General features: G+C 38.1%; 2 protein-coding genes across 3 annotated transcripts; both read left to right on the top strand.

The window, feature by feature from the left end:
* Window positions 1–47: 47 nt before the first annotated feature.
* LOC129426345 (uncharacterized) lies at window positions 48–25842 on the top strand. Its single transcript, XM_073856722.1, has 2 exons — window positions 48–1582; window positions 24379–25842. Exons 1-2 carry the CDS (start codon window positions 125–127, stop codon window positions 25819–25821), a joined length of 2901 nt encoding a protein of 966 aa, XP_073712823.1. The 5' UTR covers window positions 48–124; the 3' UTR covers window positions 25822–25842.
* Window positions 12903–19763, top strand: LOC129419796 (uncharacterized). Of its 2 annotated transcripts, none has more exons than XR_012358897.1 (2): window positions 12903–19470; window positions 19630–19761. XR_012358897.1 is itself a non-coding variant. In XM_073856524.1 (2 exons), the coding sequence occupies exon 2, from the start codon at window positions 13408–13410 to the stop codon at window positions 19228–19230; it is 5823 nt and encodes a 1940-aa protein (XP_073712625.1). In that variant the 5' UTR covers window positions 12903–13069; window positions 13229–13407; the 3' UTR covers window positions 19231–19763. The 2 variants fall into 2 exon arrangements, 1 of the variants encoding a protein (XP_073712625.1); XM_073856524.1 differs by having other exon boundaries at window positions 12903–13069; window positions 13229–19763.
* Window positions 25843–27539: the final 1697 nt, after the last annotated feature.

The raw sequence follows: 27539 nt of genomic DNA on the forward strand, positions 1-27539 counted from the left end.
ATACATACCCCCCCCCCCCCCAAAGATGTAAACCTAGGGGAAACACTGCCTTATAATAATAATCAAAATCACTCCCTCTTTCCATCCAAAGTAATAAATAGAGGTGTCTGAAAGAGTGAGGAACATGGATACATGGCAATCTCAAATGTGTTTTGTCATTCTGATTTATCAATCTGAACTATTTACTGTCTTCATTTTAGATATGATGGAAGTGAAAGAGGAGAGTCAAGCTGAAGTGGATGAGAAACATCAGATTGTAAAAATAAACCATAATGTTTCACAGAAAGAAACTCTGAAGACAGAAGACATAAAGTGTGAAAATAGTTTCAGTGAAGATGAACGCCCTGAAGATCACAAGATGACTCACAGTGAGGAGAAACCTTTAAAATGTCAACAGTGTGGAAAGAATTTCAGAAGAAAAGGTCACCTTAAAGAACACATGAGGACTCACAGTGAAGAGAAACCTTTCACATGTCAACAGTGTGGAAAGAGTTTTACCCGTAAATCAGGCCTAAACAGGCACATGAAAACTCACAGGGGGGAAAAGTCATTCGCATGCCACCATTGTAACAAGATTTTCTCATATGAAAATAAACTTAAGAGACACATGAGGTTTCACCCTGGAGAGAAACCTTACTCTTGTCAACAGTGTGGAAAGAGTTTTACCCGTAAATATACCCTTAACCGGCACATGACAGCTCACAGGGGGGAAAAGCCACACGCATGCCAGCGTTGTGACAAGAGTTTCTCATTTAAAAATCTACTTAAGGAACACATGATATCTCACAGTGAAAAGAAACCTCATGCATGTCTTCAGTGTGAAAAGAGTTTCAGAGATAAACGTGGACTTGAGACTCACATGAGAAGTCACACTGGAGAGAAACCTTACATATGCTCTCAGTGTGAAAAGAGTTTTGCAAGCAAATGCACTCTTAGATCACACATGACCGTTCACACTGAAGTAAAACCGTTCACTTGTCATCACTGTGGAAAGAGTTTCAGAACAAAAGCTCACCTTAAAATACATGTAAGGATTCACACTGGAGAGAAACCATACGCGTGTCAACAGTGTGGAAAGAGTTTAAAATATGCAACTGCCCTTAAGATACATTTGAGAATTCACACCGGAGAGAAACCTTACACGTGCCATCAGTGTGGCAAGAGTTTCACAGAAAAAAGTAAACTTAAGATGCACATGATGATTCACACTGGAGAGAAACCATACACTTGTCAACAATGTGGTAAGAGTTATACAACTGCAGGTAAGCTTAACAAACATTTGAGAACTCACACCGGAGAGAAACCTTACACGTGCCATCACTGTGACAAGCGTTTCCCAGATACAAGTCAACTTAAGCAACACATGATGATTCACACTGGAGAGAAACCACATGTGTGCCATCAGTGTGGGAAGAGTTTTATAACTGCAGGTGTCCTTAAAGTACATTTGAGAATTCACACCGGAGAGAAACCACATGTGTGCCATCAGTGTGGAAAGGGTTTTACAACTACAACTGCCCTTAAGATACATTTGAGAAATCACACCGGAGAGAAACCATTCACGTTTCATGAGAAATCATTACCTTAATGAACACCTAAGAATTCACAATGTCTGTACTTGCGTTCTTGTGAAACGTCATCAGTCGCGGCCCAAGTACTGTTCCAATTCCAAGTTCACATAACATCTCAGGATGTGTTCTTGATCTGCTCATTTGTTTGAGGATGCTTCAGAATGTGACTTGTGCGGACTAACCACAGCCAAGTTTCCCAAAATGCATTTCACATCAACGGCAGTGGAGCTTAAAGTCTGCACAATATTCGAAATATTACTCTTTCTGTGTCGTAAAATGTAGTCTTTTAGTCGAGAATGTAGATGAATAAACTTCAAATCTGTGGTCAGTTAGTAAAGATTAAAATTTTCTCTGATGATTTTGAATATGTGAGTTCAAGTTGATCAGTACCGTGTACACCGCCAAGCGCAGCCTTATTTTGGCAAGTCCTTCTGAAATGTGCCGCTGTCTCAGTGCAGCTGTTCTGCCCTTCAGTGTCTGATGGTCAAACATGAAATATTCCCTTTGAATATATGAAGAGTTTGGTTCCAAAACGCAATAAACGCCATTTTTGAAAAAAATGAGTTACTGCCGAAATCAGTATTATATCAGGTCAGTAGTTAAAAGTAAATAATTAATTTTACGCAAAATCCAATACCCGCCGTGATATTCTGTCATCTTTTCTCCCTTTTTTCCCAAAATGCGACAAACGCCACAGCTCCTTTTTTACAGAATGCAATAAATCCATTTCTGATATTACAGCGGACCATTCACGCAATGTAAACAAACATGGCGGCGCGCTGAGTACACAGAGTCCTAGTTTTCCTCATCTACTTTGTACTTCGTGATCAACAAACAAAACAAAATAATACTTTAATAGCATTGCCAAACCTGTGATGGTTTTCTGTGACGGGAAAGAAACGTAAGCCATCAACAGCTAATAATTTCCGCGAGAGGCACTCGGTTGCTTGCTCTCCAGACAGCATCAAGCTTCTCATGCTAAAACATTGTGTTCTTAATATAACAAAGTAAGTGTTTTGGTTAATGCCATTAATGTTTATTTTTTAATCATTGTATACCACTAGTCAACTAAATAAATATAAAATGGTAAAGATGAATGCACATTTATACATTGAGTTAATAGATTTATAGCATTTTGAAATAAAAAACTGTCATGGATTTATTGCATTTTGTGGAAAAAAGAATTAGTTTTTATAATAAATCTTTGAAAATCAAGTTATGGATTTGAATTTTTTATGTTTTTATAACCTAAAGATGCTATGTGAAAGTTTGTAACAGAAAATACTGGTTTTCATCTTGTCACTTTGTTGGTATAGAAAACACGTTTTTACCGAAATTTGTCAAAATGGATTTATTGCGTTTTGGAACCAAACTCTTCATATCTAACTGGCATTTTTCTGTCTCTTTATTATTCATATGAAATCTGTTATTTGTTATTATCGTTTTAACTGATGTTAAAGTTACATTGATGTTAAAGCTATATAATCTTGAATAATACTGAATCACTGCCTTTGTACTTTAACTAGATTTTTTTTCTTGTGTTTACTTCATGTTGTACAAAACTTTTGTACTTTTTTAATAAATGGTTGTGTTTTACATCATATATTTCATTTTGTTATAAATGCATTAATCAGACTGTGTGTTAATCTTCATTATAATGTGGATCTACCGTGTGAAATTGAGTATTAGCATTACTTTTTGTATAGATAACATTGAATTTTCAGTAATGAATAATTGACAAGAGGCCGTTCAATTTGTCGAAAATAATGCACACACAAGGTGGTAATGCATTTTCCCAACTTTACGCTTACATTCCCTTAACATTCTCATAACATTTTAATATTGCTCCCCTAACCTTTATTTGCATTCAGGCATATCACAATAAAATCTAAATAATTATGTGTTAAAAAGTGTTTATTATTCAGAGAACATGAACTGGAGCATGTTTTGTTGTGGTTTTCCTTTTCCTCAAATGAAACAATCTTCAGTCTTAGGTTCTTAAATTTAGAAGAGCTTAAATTTCTCACCACCTGGAGCAATTTCTGGCAAACAACACAATTAATAAGCGAAAAAGTGCTTACCTTGTATATGGCCATACGTTGTTTGTGTTGCTCGTCAGGTTCGCTCAGGTGGTGTGACTGTCCAGCTCTTTTCTATCCCGGGTTTCGGCACCAAATGTTGTGGTTTTCCTTTTCCTCAAATGAAACAATCTTCAGTCTTAGGTTCTGATTTCAAGAGATAGACTTTTATTTTCCGGACAAAATAATAAGCCGAGCCTGCCTGATTAAACCTCCCAGGACCAGTCAGGCCGGCCTGGGAGGAATCTTCAAACCAGTCTGAAGCTCTCAGCCAGGCTTGGTAAATATATATGGTCTTTGTCCCTCCCCTCCATATGCTTTAACGATATGTTTCTGTTCAGGCTTGTAACTTGAAGAATCACATGACAGTCCCCAGACCAGACCAGTGTCTTGGTCCCATGACCTATTTGACCCTTGGCTGTTTGCTAATACTAAAACCCTTTGTGCCTGCCTGTCCAGATGGCTCTTTAAACTACCTTGAAACCCGAATACACCCAGCTGGTCCAATAGCAATCCCATGGCAAACAAACTCCTGATCCGCATACAGCATAACACATGACATAATGCATAACTTCATGGAAAACAAATTGCATGTGATTATAATGGTGTGATTATAATGGTAAACTCATATTCATCATATAAATGTAGATTGGGATTAAAATAAAACTTCTTCATAATCCCCGCTCTGAGGCTTAATTTAGCCTCACCTTTCCTGTTTATTTTAATCCGGAGTGCAGTTTCATAATTCAGCGTCTTCTTATTACTATCTTGTGGCTAAAGAAAGCCACTATACATTACCAATTACCCAATTATGCCACAGCACTTCGAACTATGGACATTAAGACAAACATCTTTCCATTCTCATTTTGACTTGAATGTAAAAGTAAAAGTACTTAAGCCCTAAACAGTTTGTGCGCAATTGGTTCTACGCTTACAGTTATCGTTTTAGCTATGTAGAGTATATGATAAAGCATCGTAAATGTAAAGTCAACGTTAATGAATCCAAGTAAAAAATAATAAAACAAAAGTAAAGTATGCATAATAAACACAAATTAAATGTTATAGATTCAATGTTCAAATTCAAAACAAGTAAATATAACTAATTGATACTGAATTGAAGCATAAAAACTCAAAAATTAAGTATAATAAACAAGTATAAATGTAAGTTAATTCAAATAAACAAAGTAAAGAGCAATAACCAATAATAAAACTAGGTAAAGAAAGATTTCAACACAAATGAAAGTAAATTACTCCAAATAAAACAATTAAATGTAAATAACCAATAATAAACTAATTAAAGATTGCATATTACACGCATGAATGTAATTAATTCAAATAAAACTAGTAAATGGAAATAACCCATAATATAACTAAGTAAATCATCCATAATAATTCTTGATCACAATTTAAATAAATTTTTCCATCCTCGTCAGAGGTGCTTGAATTCTCGTTTACTATTTGTAAATTCATTACTGTCTTGTAACGTAATTCCTGATAACATTCTTGTTGATTTCAAGTAAATTTTTCCATCATATTTTAAATTTCATTTGGTTCTTTAACCAGACACCAATGCCTCATTTACCCACTAACCTCTAATTAAAATTGATTCAGTATATGTTATCATGTATTTCTAATGGCTGCATCTAGTTGTTATCCTAAGATATAAATGAATGCCTTATTTGTAAAACTTAATAATCTACTTTTTGATTGTAGTACTGTACATAATTTATTTGTTCTGTATTCTTATTCTGACAAAACTTTATTAAATTCCTTATTTAGCTTAATCCCATGCCTTAATCTAATTTGGTATCCATTTGATTGATCAACAGAATCTACATATAATTGATGATTAATTGTTGTGTTCATCCTTTTATAAGGATTCTAAATACCCTTCTTTTGTAGTGATTTCTTGTCTCCATCATATTTAAGTATTTTTCCTCCCCCTCCTAATGATAATGAGGTCAAGCATTTTCTTTTTCTACCAATCCAGAATAATTCTCCAATCGATATTATTTGATCTTCCAATACCTTCATTGTATATGTTGCTCTGATTTGATTATATTATTCTTCTAATAGCATTTCTCTTCTCACTTTTACACCTTAAGTTATACTTTTTGATGTCTTCATAATAGATCTAGAGGTTTCTTAGTTGATTCATTCAAAATTCTTGTTATAAAACATTTCCTATTTAATTTCCTTAAGTCTATAATTCCATAAGGCTTATATTTTCTTGATTGTAATCTTACTGTACCATTTAAAATTTTTACTGTACCATTCTGAAATCTATCCTTCCTTTTTTATTTTTAGTGTTTTGTTATTTACTTCCATTGACACAAATTTCCAAATTGTGGCCTACCAGATGTATTTTTAAATTCAGAATTTCCCAAAAGACCTAAATATTATCCAGATAAATTGACCTTAAACTTTTTCTCGTAATCCATAAGAATTCTTGTTGAATGTATCACCCCAAAGTATGTGGACTTGAAAATGTTATTGCATTATTGAAATCTGGTTTTGCAAATATATTTCCTTAACTGTAAATATTCCCCATTTGTATCATTGTTATCTTTGGGATGTTTCCCATAAAATGTCCACCTTAAGTTCTCTGTTCAATGTCTTTATGTTTTCAGTCTTTCTTTCAGAGTCTGTTCCTTTGAAATTATTGCAGATATTTCACTGGGCCTCGTTTAAGGCAAAAGTCCATCGCCATGAAATTTAATTGACTGTAACATTGCAAATCTTCTGTAGTAATTGGCTTTGTTCTTTAAATGACTGTAGCAATGCAAATCTTCTGTAGTAATCGGCTTCGTTTTTTTTTCAATTCAATTTCTTTTGACAATTTCTCTTTTTCACTTTTTCCTCTCGGTGCTCAAAACTTTGCTCTCCATCCGTCGGTATACTCGAATTGCTTTAACTTTGATTTGGTTTTGATGTTTCTTCTTTCATATCATTGGCATTCTTTCTCCTTCTCTCCTTCCTACGAGCTCTGCTATACAGCGGCTGCTCCTTCCACTTGGACATTCTGGAGCTGGTCTCATCTTGTCTCCCCCAGTTAGGCGCCCTGTGGCCGTGTTTGGCCTCCTCCGACCTCTCGACCCTCAGATAAGCTAGATCATCTCGCACAAGAGTCATGTTTCTCATCTCCTCCTCAACTCCTTTCAGCTTTTTCTGTACACAAATAACTCAATACATAGACAATTAGTTTGTTCATATAACATTTAATTCCAGATGTTTTTACAATACGCATAGGTCTATCGGCGAATATTTCATGCAGTGTTAAAGGTGTACGGTTGTTAGTTGTTAGTTTAGGTAAAACATAAGTTCTGTTATGATTAGTATTTTCACACATTTTGTTAAGTATGGCTTTGATGATTATTCCTTTTCTATACCTTTTTATCTACCATCCTTTGTGATTATAGATGATAGTCAAATTTTTCTTCTCTCTTACCCGTCACATCAGTTTTTCCCTTTTTATCTCAACTCAAAATCTTTATTCTTCTCATGAATCAAATAATTCATTTTCATTCCACTTATTCGCCCCATGTACATCTATGATAATAATATTTATGACTGAGATTTCTTCACTTCTTATACAATTTAAAAAGATCTCCTGACACTCTGAGGCCCTTTTTAGCTTCCCCATCTGTTTGCCCCTGCTGGCAAAATCAACTGTTCTCCTGTGTCCCTATAACTCAATAACAACCAATCATTTTATCAACTTTTTAGCATTAATCAACCAAATTAACTTTCCGCATGTTGGAATAGTAGTTCCTCCATTCTAAACCTGTATAATATTTTCCCTTATAATTAAATACGTAAATGCAAGTATCTACTTCTTATGCAAATCATAATTCACAGTAAAAATGTTTATCAAATGAAGAAACACTTGTAAGCAAAGTATGTAATTTTTTTGGATCATCAATCTTTTCTTGTCATTAATTGCTCTTACATCGTGACTAGATACAATTTAGATTTATTTCCTTAAATCGTATGTTTGTTACAATAATTAGTTATTTCTTTTTTCTATTCTCACAGCTTTTTCTTGTTTACCTATTATAGTATCCTATGGTGTTTTTCAATTTATTTCTTTTATCTATTTTATTTTCCTTTTTGCCATAGCGGTTCGATGCCATTTATATTTGCTTTTTAGCTTAGTACCACCATTGGAGTTCTAACTTCCTCTGTAGAATACCCCTTTTTAAAAAATAACCCCAATTTTCATTATGCATTTCTTCCTGTCAGATTAATAGGAGTCTGATTTGATTTCAGAACAGGTAGTCACACCTAACAACATAAATTCTTGATCAGCCTTTAAATTTGTCTAGCTGATTTTCACCTAAAGATTGTATGTGTCCCTACAGTTATAAGGTACTAGTTAAACATTGAACGGCTGTTCCACTCTTTCCCTTTTCACCCAAAGGCTTGTATGAAGAAGCAAAAGTATAGTCCAGTTTTTCTCTTGTCTCCAAGAACAATATTGTCTTTGTGAGTCTTTCTAGACTCCACTCAGTCTTTTTTTTGTAATTGTCATTGTGCAGTGCCCCATTCACTGCTTCATATAATCCCCTTCATGTAGGATGTGTCCACTGTTTAGTTTGAGTTCTCCTCTCTTTGCAGCTCCAACACTTTGATGTCACACAGTTTTTGCCATTGTCTTTTCATCGCCAGCTTTTGTTCACTTTCTTGAATGTCAAAGGATCGGAATGATCAGCCCACAAGGTTTTAGCTTGACCCATGCAAAATATTGCCTTTTGATTTAAAATAAAATTTATTTTGTGACCACCTTCCATCATCAGACGAAGACTCCTCTTCATTTTGTAATCATTTATCTTTGTATAATTTATCTGTGTCATTCACCTTTTAATAATTTTCCTGTCCTTTTTAATTTTCATCTTTATTTCCGCCTTTAATAACTTGGTCTCTACTTTTTTCTCTAATTTGTTGTTTTTTCTTTTCAAAGCTTTACTTCTGTCTTCCTGCTAGATTTTAATCTCACAATTCCCTCGAGCTCTGGCTTTCCGCCGCCCTGTCTCTCGGGCGCTCTCTCTCTCTCTCTCTCTCTCTCTCTCTCTCTCTCTCTCTCTTTCTCCCTTTGAGCATTTCTTTGTCTGTTAATTATCTCCTCTTATCTTTCATTAGTTTATATTTTTATTTAGTTGTACTTCTCCTCACACAATGCCACATCAAATGTTTCCTCATTTGAACATCCAATTATTCTATTTTCTAATTCTCCACACAACAGTTGTTTAATCCTTATTTTTCTATTAATGTGACTGCCATAATCTTTTCTTTGCAATATAACACACCTTATATTTTATAATTATTTCTCATTTAACCACTTCACAAACGTATTGTTTTTATTTGTCCAATTTATATATTCTCCAAATAGTTATTTAGATTTCCAATGTGTCTTTAAAATAAAATTTCCTTTATAATATTTTATAATGTTTTATCGAATAGAATCAAATACCATCACCAACATCTGTCCTTTTTTGGACAAGCAATCTTTTCCTATTGAGCACAATTTTTTTTATTTTAATCAATCATTTAAACGAATTATTTAATTTCTAGAATTAGCTGTATATTTCACTGTAATAACTAAAAAGGTTTTTGACTACAATACCTCAGAACCACAATGTCTTCAACTCTAATCTTTAATACCCAGCATTTATAACTGCCTCTTATCCATAATCATATTCTTAGTCTTATTCACATACTTTCAAACTTTATCCCCTTTTTTATAGTTTTGAACAATCTTCACTCCTGTAACACAACACCTCTCTGTGGGCTCTTTAGAGCCACAGGAGAAAGACACACCCACTGCTCACTCAGCCCCCACTCTTTCCATCTCATACATTCACACACACAGACTCTTTCTAGCACAGACACATTGCATTCTCACACAAATAAAATAAAACAACTCTATCTAGACTACCTGTCCAAATTCATCTTTCCACTACACTTCAGTCGACATGGAAAAGATTCACTTACACAATTTACCAATCCGACATGACAAATAAAACAAAAACAATATCTCTTATCAGCCCGGGCCTTCCAAAACAACAAGACAAATAACACATAGACCGTACCTGACCTGCAGGACTTTAATAACTCTTCTCTCCGAACCCCAACGTGTCTGCCCCGACACGGTAACACTCAGGTTCGCGAAACTTCTTAGGCATTTTCTCAACTTAACATTAACTCTTTATCCGAGCCACTCAACGACAAAAATAAAACAATGAAACTCATTCACACAACAAACCATCATCTGTCCTAGCCCACATTCCTTTTGAAAATGAAACCCTTTATTCTTATAATTTAATCTCCCCTTTTTATTCTAAAATTTGTAAGAGCATTTGTGATTCGACCAGCACTTGTGATTTGACCACCCCGAGCCATCTCAGGTGAACAATACAATCTTTAAACAAGCAAAACTGCTCATCTCTGTAGGTGGCCACCTGATTGCATTGTCCATTGAGAAAGCCAGCTGTGGTCTCAGGTTCTGTGCTCCTTTTGATGTCCCATCTGGTGTCAATTGTTTTTACCAAACCTTACATTTCAAATGTATGTTTGATATCTTATAAACCAAATTGTTAACCCAACCATTTTTCAGTAATAACCCATTAGCATTTATTTATTTATTTTTTAGGGCTCATTCTTCCCCACTCTAACACAGTAGCCATCCCCCATACACACAAAGGACAGCACTTACACCCCCCTTAACAGCCCACAGAGAGACTGCCTAAGGGAAACTGTCTCCCGGCCTGCTTTACCAGATTCACGTTCACATTTCTCTCACTAACAAACAAAATTCTGCAGCTGCATACATACACACTCAAACACAAATTATTAAATAAATACACAATCGTCAGTGCACTTCCCCGACGTGACGACTTTTGCGTGTTCTTTTTTGTTTACATTGACCAATTAAACAATCATTACTGCACCTCCATCAACGTAATGATTTAAAATTTTAACTTCAAATTAAACCAAATTAAACCTCTACGTTATACACTTCCTCGACAAACGTAGCATATGCAATCTTGCATACAAACTCTTACGCGTTCCCTTAACTTAAAATCTGTTTCAATTCACCCTGATCATCAAAGCCAAAGTAATTTAATACAGATTAATGCATGCATGCCTTAATTAGATTGTACCCTTGAAATCAAAACCCAGTTCACCTATATGGTTCTTAAATCTAGAAGAGCTTAAATTTCTCACCACCTGGAGCAAATTCTGTCAAACAACACAATTAATAAGCAAAAAAAGTGCTTACCTAGTATATGGCCATACGTTGTTTGTGTTGCTCGTCAGATTCGCTCAGGTGGTGTGACTGTCCAGCTCTTTTCTATCCCGGGTTTCGGCACCAAATGTTGTGGTTTTCCTTTTCCTCAAATGAAACAATCTTCAGTCTTAGGTTCTTAAATTTAGAAGAGCTTAAATTTCTCACCACCTGGAGCAATTTCTGGCAAACAACACAATTAATAAGCGAAAAAGTGCTTACCTTGTATATAGCCATACGTTGTTTGTGTTGCTCGTCAGATTCGCTCAGGTGGTGTGACTGTCCAGCTCTTTTCTATCCCGGGTTTCGGCACCAAATGTTGTGGTTTTCCTTTTCCTCAAATAAAACAATCTTCAGTCTTAGGTTCTGATTTCAAGAGATAGACTTTTATTTTCCGGACAAAATAATAAGCCGAGCCTGCCTGATTAAACCTCCCAGGACCAGTCAGGCCGGCCTGGGAGGAATCTTCAAACCAGTCTGAAGCTCTCAGCCAGGCTTGGTAAATATATATGGTCTTTGTCCCTCCCCTCCATATGCTTTAACGATATGTTTCTGTTCAGGCTTGTAACTTGAAGAATCACATGACAGTCCCCAGACCAGACCAGTGTCTTGGTCCCATGACCTATTTGACCCTTGGCTGTTTGCTAATAATAAAACCCTTTGTGCCTGCCTGTCCAGATGGCTCTTTAAACTACCTTGAAACCCGAATACACCCAGCTGGTCCAATAGCAATCCCATGGCAAACAAACTCCTGATCCGCATACAGCATAACACATGACATAATGCATAACTTCATGGAAAACAAATTGCATGTGATTATAATGGTGTGATTATAATGGTAAACTCATATTCATCATATAAATGTAGATTGGGATTAAAATAAAACTTCTTCATAATTTATAAAAAAAAACATTAGCATTACCTTTTGTATAGATAACATTGCCAATTGAATAAGATTTTGTTTTCTTGAATTAAGTGTTTTATGAAAAAGGTAAACTTATTTCATTGGCATATTTTTTTTTAGCTTGTTTTAAGCACAAATTTACTTAAAGTTTATATTTTTTGTTTAACAACTAGGCTTATTTTCTTAGGACATTTTGCTCAGCAAGAGAAAAGCAACTTAATTTAAGATTTTTTTTTATATTTTTACTGCAAACAAGACAAAATCACTAAGTAGGAAAGTCATTTTTTGAAGTTCAAGTGAAAGATTAAAAAGTCTGAAACAGATGGTGAATGTTTTACTGACATTCAATGTTTTAATGTCTCTTCTTTCATCTCTATTTCACACCTATAGAGTGAAAGTGATTGAGATCTTCAGTGAAGCTCCTCCTACAACAATCCACCAATAAATGCTGGAGTCAAACACACAGAGAAATCACTCCATGTGTGACAACAAAAATCTTCATGACATAATGTTGGTGCCGGTGAAAGAGGAGCTTGAGAAGATGACAGATCCACAACCATGCAGAATAAAGAATGAAGATACTGAGGAACAAATAGGTTGGTGGCTATTTTTCAATCTTCATCCTTGATGGTTGAGGAATAATCATTAAAACGTTGAGAAACATGAGGGGAAAATAAACTAAAATCCATGAGATGATAACTTTCTCCATCTATAATAGATTCAGTAGAATTAGATTGAAACATCAGGTCAAGAGTTTTATCCAAAGCAACCTTCAGTGGATTGAATGACTGTGATCTCCATGTAATGCTCTACACAGTTAAACCTCGTGTTGTGTTCACGTCATTATAGAGAAAATTTTCTTTTAGCCAAAAATAGTAGTTAATGTTATTTCATCAAACTGAAATTTGTTCATAAAGACTATAACAATCTCGCTTATTCAAATTTGATGCTTTTAACCTCCTAAGACCTGAGTTTTGGTTTGTCTTTTTTCAGATTTCGGGGTTAGGAAGAACCAGTAAATATAATACCCAAATATTTTTCTTTGAACATAAGCAGTGTTGTGTTGCCATTAAGGCAAAATGTTAGGGACTTTTAATTTGATAGAGACTTTTATTTTGATTTGATGTAGACCTGGAGTTTGGGGTTAGAGGTTATTTCCTGTACAGAAGTAGGAAGGTGACAGAATGAGAGCACATGTAATCCATTTGTTGTTAGCACTAGAGGCAATGTCGTAAGTACAAAATTCATTTTTATGTTGATAAGTTAATGTTACAATACTGTTTAAAAAGAAAAGACTACACAGTTAAAAATTTATTTACATTTGTATACAGGTATATTTCATTAGAAAATATTTATGTTAAAACAGTCAAACTTTATTTCTCTGTTACAGTTTTCACTCTGTCATGTAAGATGATGTTAAAGCCACAGTAAACAGCAAGAAATCGCTCACTACGACTTGTTGTCATTTTGCATCAGAGTTAGCTGGTTGTATAGCTACAGTTGCTACACTGCAGTGAGGACAACACAGTGAAAAGACAGAGAAAAGTTAGTGTTGAACATTGTGACAAGATGGATGGAAAACGTGCTAAGTCTTCTGTAGCAAGTGGAAGTGCTCACTCATCTGCATCATCAAGGAGTGCAGTAATCCGTGCACGGGCTAAAGCAGCAGCTGCTAAAGTACGTGCTGAATATGCAGAAAAAGAGGCTAAAGCTAAAATAGAAAAGGCAGCTAAAGAAGCTGAATCACAGTTGGAGAAGGTAAAAAGAGAGACTGAGCTTGAAACACTTGCCATGTGTCGTGAAGCAGCGGCTGCTGAAGCTGAAGCAGCCGTTTGGGAATCGGCTGATTCAATTCCGAAGTGTATTCTGTTGGATGAAACAGGTTCGTCAGGAGAAAATAAAATGGAGCGAACGAGCGAATACGTCCAAACTCATTTTGGCCCAACTAGCTCCCCAAAGCGAGAAGCTACGAACGCTTGCTTTCAGACTTTTCAGTCTGCTACAGATGGCACTCTCCTTTTCAGTCCGAACAATCCCTTCTCTTCATATCAGCAGATTCCTGTTTCTTCATATGAGCCACGACAGGCAAAATACCAAGAAAATGGGAAATTATCAGAGGATGGTTTAGACAATGCTTATGTTCCACCATCAGCCAAACTACCATATGGTCAGACTTTATATGACAGAGAGGATGCTCGGGTTGATTCAAAGAAGTTTCATACTGACTTGAATATTTCTGCTCCGTGCTATTACCCCCAGCTAAAAACTGATCAGAGCGTGTCTGCAACTGAACATCTTGCGCAATATTTAGCGCGACGTGACTTGGTGAGTGCAAGCTTGTATGAGTTTGATGATAAACCAGAAAATTATCGTGCTTGGCAGTCTTCATATAAAAATGCTACACAAGGGCTGGGTCTCACTGTTACTGAGGAGCTAGACTTAATGACTCGATGGCTTGGCAAAGAATCCAGCAACCAAGTAAAACGACTGCGTTCAGTGCACGTAGCAAGTCCAGAGATGGCACTCAGAAAAGCTTGGGAACGTCTTCAAGAATGTTACGCAGCGCCAGAGGTAGTTGAGAAGGCCCTCTTCACTCGACTTGACAAGTTTCCCAAGGTTTTGGCAAAAGAAAATCTGAAGCTAAGGGAGTTAGCAGATCTGCTGATGGAAGTGCAGTGTGCTAAGGAAGACGGCTACCTTCTGGGTTTGTCCTACCTGGATACGGCACGAGGCATTGAACCTATAGTAGCCAAGCTGCCTTATGGACTTCAGGAAAAATGGATTTCTGCGGGTTCAAAGTATAAAGAAGAAAATGGAGGACAGTTTCCACCATTTGAATTCTTTACCAGATTCATGTGCTACGAGGCAAAGAAAAGGAATGATCCCAGTTTTGCCCTTTTAACTGCTAGCGGATCTGCTGTAAAGGCTGAAAGTCCCCTATTTAAAAGCACCAAGAACCCAATTGCAGTTCATAAGACCAATGTCTCCCCAGCAGAGTCGAGCACTTCCAGTGATCCAAATAAGAGCTGCCCAATACATGCAAAGCCTCATCCACTAAAGAAGTGCAAAGCCTTTAGAGCCAAAGATCTTCAAGACAGGAAAGCCTTTCTGAAGGAGAGAGGATTCTGCTTTAAATGCTGTGGCTCAAATAATCACGTGGCAAAGGACTGCACTGCAGTAGTGAAATGTTCTGAGTGTGATAGCAACAAGCATGTCTCAGCCATGCATCCGGGCCCTCCACCAAAGATCACTGCTCCTGTTACCTCGCCACAGAATGGCGGGGAGGGAGAAGAGGGTAACGACGGTAGGGAAGTCGTCAGCTCAAGCTGCACTGATGTATGTGATGCAGGACAAGTTGGAAGGTCATGTTCCAAGATATGCCTAGCAAAGGTGTATCACAAGGACTGTCCAGATAAAGTCATCAAGACATATATCGTTTTAGATGACCAAAGCAACCGGTCATTGGTGAGGTCCAGTTTCTTTGACCTTTTCAACATTCAGAGTAAGCCATATCCTTACTTACTGAGAACGTGCTCCGGCACAGAGGAAACATTTGGTAGAAGGGCTGAAGGTTTTATGGTCAAAGCACTTGATGGGAAAGTGACAATCCCTCTTCCCTCGCTTATTGAATGTAACGACTTACCTGACAACCGGGCTGAAATTCCCACGCCAAACGCTGCTCTTCATCAACCTCACCTCGTCAAAGTAGCAAAACACATTCCCGAGTTGGACCCTACGGCGGAAATCCTCCTGCTGCTTGGTAGAGATATAATTAGAGTGCACAAGGTAAGGGAACAAGTAAATGGCCCCCCCAACGCCCCTTTTGCTCAACGTCTTGACCTAGGTTGGGTGGTGGTTGGAGAGATCTGCCTAGGGAATGCACACAAGCCAAATGTCAGCATTTACAGGACGACAGTGCTTGATTGTCAACGGCCCTCGCTTCTTCAACCGTGCACAAGCGTTATGCATGTCAGGGATAAGCTTCATGGCAAAGAGCCCAGGAAGAGTGTCTTAGGGCCCAGCAGGGCTAAAGAAGACAGGTTGGGTAAAAATGTATTCGATCACACCGAACAGGACAACAAGCTGGCCCCATCAATTGAGGATGAGACTTTCTTGAACATAATGGACAAAGAAGTCTACAGAAATGATTCACACAGTTGGGTTGCTCCACTACCGTTCAGACAGCCTAGAGAACATTTGCCTAACAACCGCAGCCAAGCACTTAAACGCTTTGAATCACTTCGACGCAACTTGAAGAGAAAGCCAGAGATGGAACAGCAATATGTGGCATTCATGGGCAAGCTGTTGGAAAATGATCATGCTGAGGTAGCACCAGAACTAAGGGAAGATGAAGAGTGTTGGTACTTACCAAGCTTTGCAGTGTTTCACCCACAAAAACCAGGTCAAATCAGGGTGGTGTTTGATTCGAGTGCTCAACACTCTGGAATCTCCTTGAATAATGTGCTATTGACTGGCCCTGATCTTAACAACTCCCTTCTGGGAGTACTCATGCGGTTCCGAAAGGAAAAAGTGGCTGTTATGGCAGACATACAGCAAATGTTTTACTGCTTCCTCGTGGAAGAAAAACATAGGAACTATTTGAGATTCTTATGGTTCAAGAACAATGATGTGGCAAGTGAAGTCATAGATTACAGAATGAAGGTCCATGTGTTTGGGAACAGCCCATCTCCAGCAGTGGCAATTTATGGGCTTAGAAGAGCTATCAGAAAGGGTGCCCAAAGATATGGACAAGACACCGTCAACTTCGTCGAGCGCCACTTTTATGTTGATGATGGCCTTTGTTCTGTCCCTACTGATGCTGAAGCCATTGACTTGCTGCGTAGGACTCAGGCTTCATTGGCTGAGTCCAACCTTAGGCTCCACAAGTTTGCATCGAATAGTCCGGCTGTCTTGGCAGCCTTTCCAAGTGAGGACTGTGTGGCAGCTGAAAAAGAGGTAGACCTCTATGGGAAGGAGTCGCCCATCCAACGCAGCTTAGGCCTCCTGTGGGAGGTAGCTAGGGACACATTCACCTTCTCTGTGTCAACTGAAGTAAAACCGTTTACCCGTCGAGGAGTTCTCTCCATGGTGAACAGTGTTTTTGATCCCTTGGGTTTTTTGGCTCCGGTCGTGATCCAAGGAAGAGCCTTTCTCAGAGAGCTGAATTCTGAGGCTTCAGAGTGGGACACTCCATTACCTGCAGATAAACTAGGCAAGTGGAAGGCTTGGCGAAACTCACTTCAAGAGTTGAAACACTTCCATATATCAAGGATGTTCACAGGCATCTCTCTAACCAAGGCAGAACGGATTGAACTCTGTGTGTTCTGTGATGCTTCTACAATGGCCATTGGGGCTGTAGCCTATTTGAAGACCATTCAAGAAGGCATTGTTGACATTGGATTTGTCATGGGGAAGTCTAAACTTGCTCCTCAATCAGAGCCAACCATACCGAGACTTGAGCTGTGTGCTGCGGTTTTGGCTGTGGAAATGGCCGAACTTATTCAGGAAGAACTGGACTTGAACTTGGATTCCATTAAATTCTACACTGATAGCAGGGTGGTCCTTGGATACATTCATAACCAATCCAGACGGTTTTACGTATATGTCCATAATCGAGTCCAACGTATTCGCCAGACCACAAATCCTGAACAGTGGCATTACGTACGCACAGAGGACAATCCGGCTGATATTGCATCAAGGTCTGTTCCAGCATCACGTCTCACACAAACAATGTGGTTCAGCGGACCTACCTTTTTGCGTAAGCTTTCCATTCAACCAGAGCCTATTCAGTCATTCAGCTTAGTCTCACCAGAATTGGATGCAGAGATTCGTCCAGATGTGAAGAGTTATGCCACCCAGCTACACGGGAAAGGTTTCAGCATAGAGCGTTTTGAGAGGTTCTCCACCTTTGACACACTCCAGCGAGCTGTGGCACTCCTAATTCACATTGCAAGATCTTTCAAGTCCCCTAACATCATGGACAAGTGTAGGGGATGGCATACATGTGAGCTGCCTCGCACTCCGGATGAGCTTTCCCAAGCCAGAGAAGTCATCATTAGAGCCGTTCAGAGGAAAGCATTTGGAAAGGAATTTGAAGTTTTAGAAAGAGACAAGCCAATTCCTCTAAACAGCTGCCTACGTCGTCTCAATCCTATCTTGCAGAATGACCTAATCTGCATTGGTGGCCGTCTGAAAAACGCAGATGTAGAGATTGAGCAAAAGTATCCTGTAATTCTCCCAAAAGACAACCATGTTTCCTTACTGTTCATCAGACACCATCATACCCAAGTAAAACACCAGGGCCGCCATTTAACAGAAGGTGCTGTGAGAGCTGCAGGACTCTGGATCTTGGGAGGTAAAAGGCTCATTAACTCAACTCTTCACAAATGCGTGACCTGTCGTAGACTCAGAGGTCGGATGCAGGAGCAACTAATGGCAGATTTGCCACCTGAGCGTCTCAAGGCCTGCCCTCCCTTCACGTATGTAGGACTAGATGTCTTCGGACCATGGCACATCACTACCAGACGTACAAGAGGAGTTCAGCCTGAGAGCAAACGGTGGGCCATATTATTCTGTTGTATGAGCTCTAGGGCGGTTCACATTGAGGTGATTGCCTCAATGGACACTTCAAGCTGTGTCAATGCCTTGAGGCGTTTCTTTGCCATAAGAGGACCAGCCAAACAACTGAGGTCAGATTGTGGCACAAATTTCATTGGGGCCTGCAGAGAACTCGGGATGAGCGCAGAACAACCAGACACCACTGTGCAGAGGTACCTACACCAACAAGGATGCTCCTGGGTGTTTAACCCACCTCATGCTTCGCACATGGGCGGTTCATGGGAACGTCTCATTGGAGTGGCTCGAAGAATCCTGGAGTCAATGCTTCTTGAACATGGCACCCGCCTAACTCATGAAGTCTTGTGCACTCTAATGGCAGAGGTGGCAGCAATTATGAATGCAAGGCCTCTGGTTCCAGTTTCAAATGATCCAGAAGATCCATTCATTCTCACACCATCTTTACTGTTAACTCAGAAAGTCGGCACCCCACCTCCTCCGGGAGACTTTACGGACAGAGACCTCCTAACCAAGCAGTGGAGACAAGTTCAAGCTTTGTCCAACATGTTCTGGCGCCGTTGGAGACAAGTGTACTTGTCAACCTTACAAAGCCGGAAGAAATGGACCAAATCTCACCAAAATCTGCGAGAAGGAGATGTCGTTCTCCTCAAGGACACCCAAGTTGTCCGCAACAGCTGGCCTATGGCGATAGTCACAAAGGCTATTTCTGGAAAAGACGGGAAAGTCCGTAAGGTGGAATTGAAGACCACAGATCAAGGACATTCAAAAAAGTACCTTAGACCAGTGACAGAACTGGTTTTGCTTCTGAGTAGATAGTGATGTTCATCTGTTTAATTTATACAAAACTTGTTTGTGTAGTGACCTCACAGATGTCAGGCGGGGAGTGTGTTGCCATTAAGGCAAAATGTTAGGGACTTTTAATTTGATAGAGACTTTTATTTTGATTTGATGTAGACCTGGAGTTTGGGGTTAGAGGTTATTTCCTGTACAGAAGTAGGAAGGTGACAGAATGAGAGCACATGTAATCCATTTGTTGTTAGCACTAGAGGCAATGTCGTAAGTACAAAATTCATTTTTATGTTGATAAGTTAATGTTACAATACTGTTTAAAAAGAAAAGACTACACAGTTAAAAATTTATTTACATTTGTATACAGGTATATTTCATTAGAAAATATTTATGTTAAAACAGTCAAACTTTATTTCTCTGTTACAGTTTTCACTCTGTCATGTAAGATGATGTTAAAGCCACAGTAAACAGCAAGAAATCGCTCACTACGACTTGTTGTCATTTTGCATCAGAGTTAGCTGGTTGTATAGCTACAGTTGCTACACTGCAGTGAGGACAACACAAGTGTAATTGTCCATGTTTGTGTACAACAGGTTCCAGTTACACAGAATTAAGTATTATGGTGCAAATATAAAAAAAATGATGTCCACATATGTGGACACCCAGGTCTTAGGAGGTTAAAAATGTTTTCCACCTTGTTACACTTGAGGTGTTTCTGATCATAAATGACCAGCCTACAGAAAATAGTTTATAATCAGGGTCTTTTAATGTCTCAGACAGAAGAGAGAAAAGGAAGAGATGCACATTGTGTGCCCCAAAAGATGTCTAAACAAGCACTGTTTGTTTTAAATGCAAAGCACCCATTAACAAGGCACATGAAATAGGCTATTGTTATTCATGTGAATACGTTCAGTAAATGCATTAGATATATGCATCATTTACATGAGCACACAAAGTTGATGTCATTTTGGTTTAACGACTCAGATTTGATAATGACTCTGTAGTGTACAGAATAAAAGCAATTTAAAGCTAAATTCCTGGTTAAACATTAAAGTAGACTATAGACAGGGTGATTTTTTTAAAGATTTTTATATTGGGGGCTCATGTAGTAAACATGTTTTTTTGGTGTTTTGAGTACTATTAGCAAAACACGTGCTGCGTCCCAAACTGCCTACTGCCATACTATATAGTATGTAAAAAGCACTACTTCGCCTACTATATAGTATGGAAGTAGGCGGTTTGGGACACAGCGATGGTTTCACTACAGTAAAAATGTTTTACTAAACCAAAAAAGAAAACGGAAAAATCTGCGTTGTTTATTCTCTCTCTCTCTCTCTCTCTCTCTCTCTCTCTCTCTCTCTCTCTCTCTCTCTCTCTCTCACTCTCTCTCTATACATACATCCATCAAATTTCAAGACCAATACCAAATATTTGGATGCTTATGTGCCTGATAACTGTTTTTTATTTACGGCTATACCACTGTTTTTGACACTATTACTACAACTACTGAACTGATCAAACCCTTATAATAATAATAATAATTATTATTATCAAAATCACTCCCTCTTTGCATCCAAAGTAATAAATAGAGGTGTCTGAAAGAGTGAAGAATAAATATTCATTTACTGAATAATATCACTGGAATAATAATTCTTTGTCAGGAAAGTAACAAACAAAATGGCTTATATACCATTGAATTTCTTAAAGGCGGAGTCCACGATGTTTGTAAGCCAATGTTGATATTTGAAATTAACTAAAAAAAAAACCCCCAACCCCAAAAGAAACAGGACCGTCTGTTTATAGACCCGCCCCACACAAACGCAACCCAGCAAGGATGTCGGTTAGTAGACACCCTCCTTACTGCTGATTGGCTATAAGTGTGTTTGGTAGTCGGCCCGTCTCCATTTCCAAAGCGTTTTTCAAACATCATGGACTCCGCCTTTAACTGTTATTTTATGATGGCTGTTGACTAGCATGTTTTCTAAGTTTATCTATGCTTTTACTCTTAACTGTATCAAACTGCAATAGCTTGCAGAGGTAATAAATAATTGTATGTATGTATGTATGTATGTATCACATTTTATTTCATATGGACATAGCAATTACATTGGACGAACCGGATGCATTGTTTGAGTGTTTTAGCACAAGTGCTAATTCGCAACACTTGTCCATACGTAATAAAACAATTAAAATATCAAAAAGTTGGAAGAAACAACAACAAATCACAGAAAAAAAATTAAGAAATGCAAGCCATTTTCGAAATAAAGAACAAATAAGATACAGAGCAAAGGTAATACGAGCAAGTAACAGGGGTGCAAACTTGTCACCTTTCGGCGAAATTCGCCGTTTTTTTTATACAAAATAGGTCATTCTTGTGATTCGTCTAGATCCGATGAGTTTTTGAAAATGAGGTGTGAGGGGGGTCTGCGACATGGTAGCAGTAAATGAAATTATGAAAATCATGTCCAGCTATTGTGGTAACGATGTCAAATTACTAGCCAGTTTGGCGGGTTATGTTTTACAATTTATAGCCACCTCATTTGCTGCCGAAGTTTAAGCAGTCTGCAGATTGAGTGCACATACTTAACTTGTAGTATTTTCTCATTTGAGGTTACGCGCCCACGTCACGTTGCTGTGCGCGTGGTCATAAAGCTTAACATTTGTTCACGCACCGCAGTTTTAAGTTAAGTGATTTTTAAGCCATTGACAACAGTGCTATATGCGCTATATACCTGTTTCTGTTTAAGAGGAGCGTGCAAGCCGCGTATCCGCTTATATAAGAGCGCTTGTGTCTTGTCACCTTTTTCACCCCTGATGAGTTTGCACCCCTGAAGTAATCAACCAGTTAAGGACTATTTATGTGAGCACTGTTGTTTAGACTTTAGCCATTGGTTGAGACCTTTGTTAAAAGCTTTACTATTGGTTTCTAATTTTTGCCTCGTGGGTAGAGAGTTCCAAAGTTTGGGAATAGAGGGAGCAGACTGGCAGAAAGCAGGGTCCCCACAGGCAGTGTTGGGGAATCTTACTTTTAAAAGTAATGCATTAAAATATTAAGTTACTTCCCAAAAAAGTAACTAATTGGGTTACTTAGTTACTTTTCACGGAAAGTAATGCTTACGTTACTTTTAAGTTACGTTTTCTTACTTGGCTGAGGCTTGATCTCTTTCAGGCCTTGCAGGTGTTTTTATGCTCGCAAAAATCTCAAGCTATCTCCGTTTCTGACTCAAACTGTTCCCGCTCAGGCGCAAAGAGTGCATAATCTACGTTAATATGTTTCATTTAATTTAGTAAATTATTGTATTTTTAAATCAAATTATTTAAACTGAAAAGTAACTCACTTAACTTTTTTAAAAAGTAACTAAAATATTAATGTATACATTTATAAAGTAATGCGTTACTTTACTCGTTACTTCAGAAAAGTAATATTATTACGTAATGCGCGTTACTTGTAATGTGTTACCCCCAACACTGCCCACAGATCCTTGAAAGTTTGTGAATCTATGGGAAATAATTCAAGGCCCTGGAAAGTTTTTGAAAATATACATACATAGATGCAGGTCATTAAAAGTGCTTGAATCTATTTTATGCAAGAAGTTTTCTGAAAACAAAGCCTCACCATTGGTTGAATTTGATATACACATTCAGACGCACTTACCCCTGGAGGCGTCCCCAAAGTGTCGCCGCAGTGACACAGCGTGAGTTCCCTCAAAAGGAAACTGTAACAATGTATCTTTAAATGTAACGCAATGTAACCTTGCTCTCACTTGAAATGTGTCCCCACATTCAGTCCTTGAATTTGAGGGTATTGGGCCTGGAAAGTCAGGTATTGACAGCTGTTGTCATGATAATCGCATGACATACTACAAGCAAGCTCAACAAGTTTACAAATAAGAGATTTACTTACTAGTTAATCAACAAGATCGCCAGATCAGCATCCCATCCAGTGCTGTCTTTTAGCTCACACCAATGAGTAAAAGCCTGACCGAGTGGGACTCTTGTCCTTTTCCTACTCTCTTCCAAATGCGCTTTCTTAACTTTTTCATTGTTGAGCATCACGTCTCAAATTTGCGCGTCCAGTTGTTGTTTTAGGCTTGTTCGACTTCATGCGGTGCTGCAAGAACCGACAGCCAGATGACGTCAAATTAGCGCGAGAATGATCCGAGACGGCACTTTGACGTCATCCGTCTGTCAGTTCTAGCTGTGCAGCACAAAGTCGAACAAGCCTAACATGTGTGACGTCGTTGCCGTAAAGCAAGTCGTGATTCTCGCGAGATTTGTCGGGGGTGCTCCACTCAAGCTTGCATTGCTGTTTTTTCTAGTGGCGTCCCCCACTGAAATAACTTTGAAGCTGTTATATTAAGGTAAAATAACTGCATAGTGTGTCTTTAAGTAAAACATTGGGGTTAACATTATCAAAGGCCTTTTTTAAATCCAAAAACACTGCCCCTACAACATGTCCTTTATTCAGAGAAGTTTTGATCTTTTCAAGCAAATAACAATTTGCTGATTCTGTGGAGTATTTCTGTCTGAATCCAAACTGCTGTGGATAAAGTAGTTGTTTATACTCCAAGTGCTCCTTTAATTGCACAACTATAATGTTCTCTAGAATTTTTGAAACTACAGAGAGGATAGCAATAGGCCTGTAGTTACTTGCTAAAACCTTATCTCCTGATTTATAAACTGGAGTAATCATTGCAGTTTTCCAGCTTTCTGGGAATCTGTTTGTTTGGATTAAAAAATTGTTTAATATTTTATTAATATTTGTTTTTAGTAATGTGGCTAAAGTCCCCTAAAAATGGCCAAATAATGCCAATAGTGATCAACACTGCAAATGTTTGTCATATTTTATACAGTATTGCCAAAATTATTCACAGCTTTTTCACTCAAATACTGAGGTGCTTAAGCTCAGTTTAATTAGGCCTGTGATTAATTCATTCAAAAAAGAAAAACAAAACCAGTCCTAACTGAAAGAAAACAAGTTGACAAACAAAATCCAATGTTTGGTGATATTGGAAACACCACAAGTGTTATAGGGATTTACAAGAACAGAAATTGACAATAGAAATGACATAATGTACTTCACATTAAAAATAACATGAATACATGACATCTCAAATGTGTTTTGTCATTCTGGTTTATCAATATGAACTATTTACTGTCTTCATTTTAGATATGATTGAAGTGAAAGAGGAGAGTCAAGCTGAAGTGGATGAGAAACACCAGATTGTAAAAATAAACCATAATGTTTCACAGAAAGAAACTCTGAAGACAGAAGACATAAAGTGTGAAAATAGATTCAGTGAAGATGAACGCCCTGCAGATCACAAGAGGACTCACAGTGAGGAGAAACCTTTCACATGTCAACAGTGTGGAAAGAGTTTCACTTTTCAATCGAACCTTAGCCGGCACAAGAAAGTTCATAGTGGGGAAAAGCCACACGCGTGCCAGCATTGTGAAAAGAGTTTTTCATATAAAAATCAACTTAAGATGCACATGAGGTCTCACACAGGAGAGAAACCTTACACTTGTCAACAGTGTGGAAAGAGTTTCACCCTTAAATCGAGCCTTAGCCGGCACATGAAAGCTCACAGTGGGGAAAAGCCACACGCCTGCCAGCATTGTGAAAAGAGTTTCCCAGATAGAAGTCAACTTAAGATGCACATGAGGTCTCATACTGGAGAGAAACCACACGCATGTCTTCAGTGTGAAAAGAGTTTCATAGATAAACGTGGACTTGAGGCTCACATGAGAAGTCACACTGGAGAGAAACCTTACATATGCTCTCAGTGTGGAAAGAGTTTTTCAATCAAACAGACTCTTAAGACACACATGAAAGTTCACACTGAAGGAAAACCGTTCACTTGTCATCACTGTGGAAAGGGTTTCAGAAGAAAAGCTCAACTTAACATACATTTGAGGATTCACACTGGAGAGAAACCATACGTGTGTCAACAGTGTGGAAGGAGTTTCACAGTTGAATGTACCCTTAAGATACACATGAAAACTCACAGTGGGGAAATGCCACACGCGTGCCATCATTGTGAAAAAAGTTTCCCATATAAAAATCAACTTGAGAGACACATGAGGTCTCACACTGGAGAGAAACCACATGTGTGCCGTCAGTGTGGAAAGAGTTTTACAACTGTAAGTGTCCTTAAAAGACATTTGAGAATTCACACCGGAGTGAAACCTTACACGTGTCAGCAGTGTGGAAAGAGTTTCACCTTTCAAACGAACCTTAACTGCCACATGAAAACCCACGTTGAGGAAAAGCCACACGCGTGCCATCACTGTGACAAGAGTTTCCCAGATACAAGTAAACTTAAGATACACATGAGGTCTCACACTGGAGAGAAATCGTTCACTTGTCATCACTGTGGAAAGGGTTTTTTAGAAAAACGTTACCTTAAAGCACACGTGATGATTCACACTGAAGAGAAAGCACACGGGTGCCATCACTGTAAAAAGAGTTTTATAACTGCATATAAACTTAAGATACACATGAGGACTCACACTGGAGATAAACCATTCATTTGTCAACACTGTGGTAAGAGTTATACAATGAAATGTAACCTTAGTGCACATGTGAGAGAGTTTCATAAGAAATCATCACCTTAATGAACACCTAAGAATTCACAATGTCTGTACTTGTGTTCTTGTGGACTTATGAAACCTCATCAGTTGCGGCCCAAGTACTGTTGGTAAGTCTGATAAAAGACAAACAAATTTATCCAAATTAAATAAATTGCTCTACATATTAAAAAATACAAAAAAGACAGTTAAACTCGACAGATAACTTGCCTGCTTAATTGTATATAGCAGGAACAGTTATCAGTCTCTTAAAAATATAAGGTGTGTGAGTGTTTAAACTGACTTAAATGCGTGTATCTCACAGTGAATGAGTGAGACCTGAGAGCCCTGCGAACGTACTGTTGTTAATCTCCGCGATTAACTTGTCCTTTACAGACATTGCAGCTTGCAATCTTAATGTCCTGCGCACAGATTTTAAAATGCTTTTACATAAAAGACATGTTTGCGAATGATAAAAATGTAGTCTTTGCTAGGGCTGGGTATCGATTCAGATGTTCCAGATCGATTCAATTTCGATTCACAAGCTATCAAATCGATTCGATTCTCGATCCAATTTGCGATTCCGGATCTCGGGGCGGTTTTTATATTCAAATCTCAATTCAACTCAATGAATAAAGATTTAATACAAATACTATATTAATAAAAAAGAACAGTGAACATAAGTTTACAAGTGGGAAATTAATAAAAAGAAATTAAAAGCCACAACACTAGAGTCGTCGTCTTGAATTGAATTGAATTTAATGCTTTTATTGTCATTGCATTACATACAATGAAATTTGTTGTGCTACTCCTGATTGGTGTCTCAACATATATCCACAGACATAAAACGAGGACTAGAGACAGTAAACATATGAACACCGACATATAAAGTGGCATTTTCAATATAAAGTGACTTTTGATAATAAGTAAAGTGGCCATTTAGTAAAGTGACCCTGTATGAAATTGCACTTTGACCTTTCCAGTATTACATAAATAATAAATTAATAAGTGTACACAGCATATTTCAGACATATAGAAGAGATTTTGGTGAAATTAGTGACTATGACAGAATAGCATGGTTGACATAGTGTTGAGATTAGTGCATTATGAGTTTAAGGTCCTGATAGCAACTGGGAAGAAACTGTTTTTTAAGCGTACAGGTTTTGACCTGTACCGTCTGCCAGATGGAAGAAGATTGAACAGTTGATGTCCTGGGTGGTTGTGTCCAGTGGCGGCTGGTGCTAAAAAAATTTGGGGGGCGCAAACACACCTAAAATCAAACTTTTACTGTAGTAATGCAGTACTCTTAATAGCCATTTATCAGGTGATGAGTATCATTAGCATTAAATGCTGAAAATGAAATCAAACGCACGAAATAAATGTACTATGAATCTGTAATGAACTAATATCAAGGTAATCATTCACACGCACGCACGCACACACACAAACACTAGGGTGGCCATTCGTGCCAGTTCCGCCAGACACGTCCCGAACATGTTTTCGGGTTCGTTCTCCGGAAGTCGCGTTGCTTGACTGCGTACATCATCACATTTCAGTTAAAATACATGAGAAAATTATGATTTATTTCTTTTAAGACATACAATCTTTGTAGTTTCATTCTTACCTTGAAATGTAACGGTTCTGAAATTAAACCGAAAATATTATACCTTGATGACGTATGCGGTCAAGCAACGCGACTTCCGGAGAACGAACCCAAAAACATGTTCGGGGCGTGTCCGGCGGAGCTGGCACGAATGGCCACCCTA

The sequence above is a fragment of the Misgurnus anguillicaudatus genome, chromosome 19 (genome assembly GCF_027580225.2).
Source record: "Misgurnus anguillicaudatus chromosome 19, ASM2758022v2, whole genome shotgun sequence".
Taxonomy (NCBI): domain Eukaryota; kingdom Metazoa; phylum Chordata; class Actinopteri; order Cypriniformes; family Cobitidae; genus Misgurnus; species Misgurnus anguillicaudatus.

Coding starts and splice junctions, on each gene's coding strand:
- LOC129426345 (XM_073856722.1), top strand. CDS start 125: ATGGATACATGGCAATCTCAAATGTGTTTTGTCATTCTGATTTATCAA. Junction 1,583..24,378: donor CGTTTCATGAGAAATCATTA/CCTTAATGAACA, acceptor ATTTTAGATATG/ATTGAAGTGAAAGAGGAGAG.
- LOC129419796 (XM_073856524.1), top strand. CDS start 13,408: ATGGATGGAAAACGTGCTAAGTCTTCTGTAGCAAGTGGAAGTGCTCAC.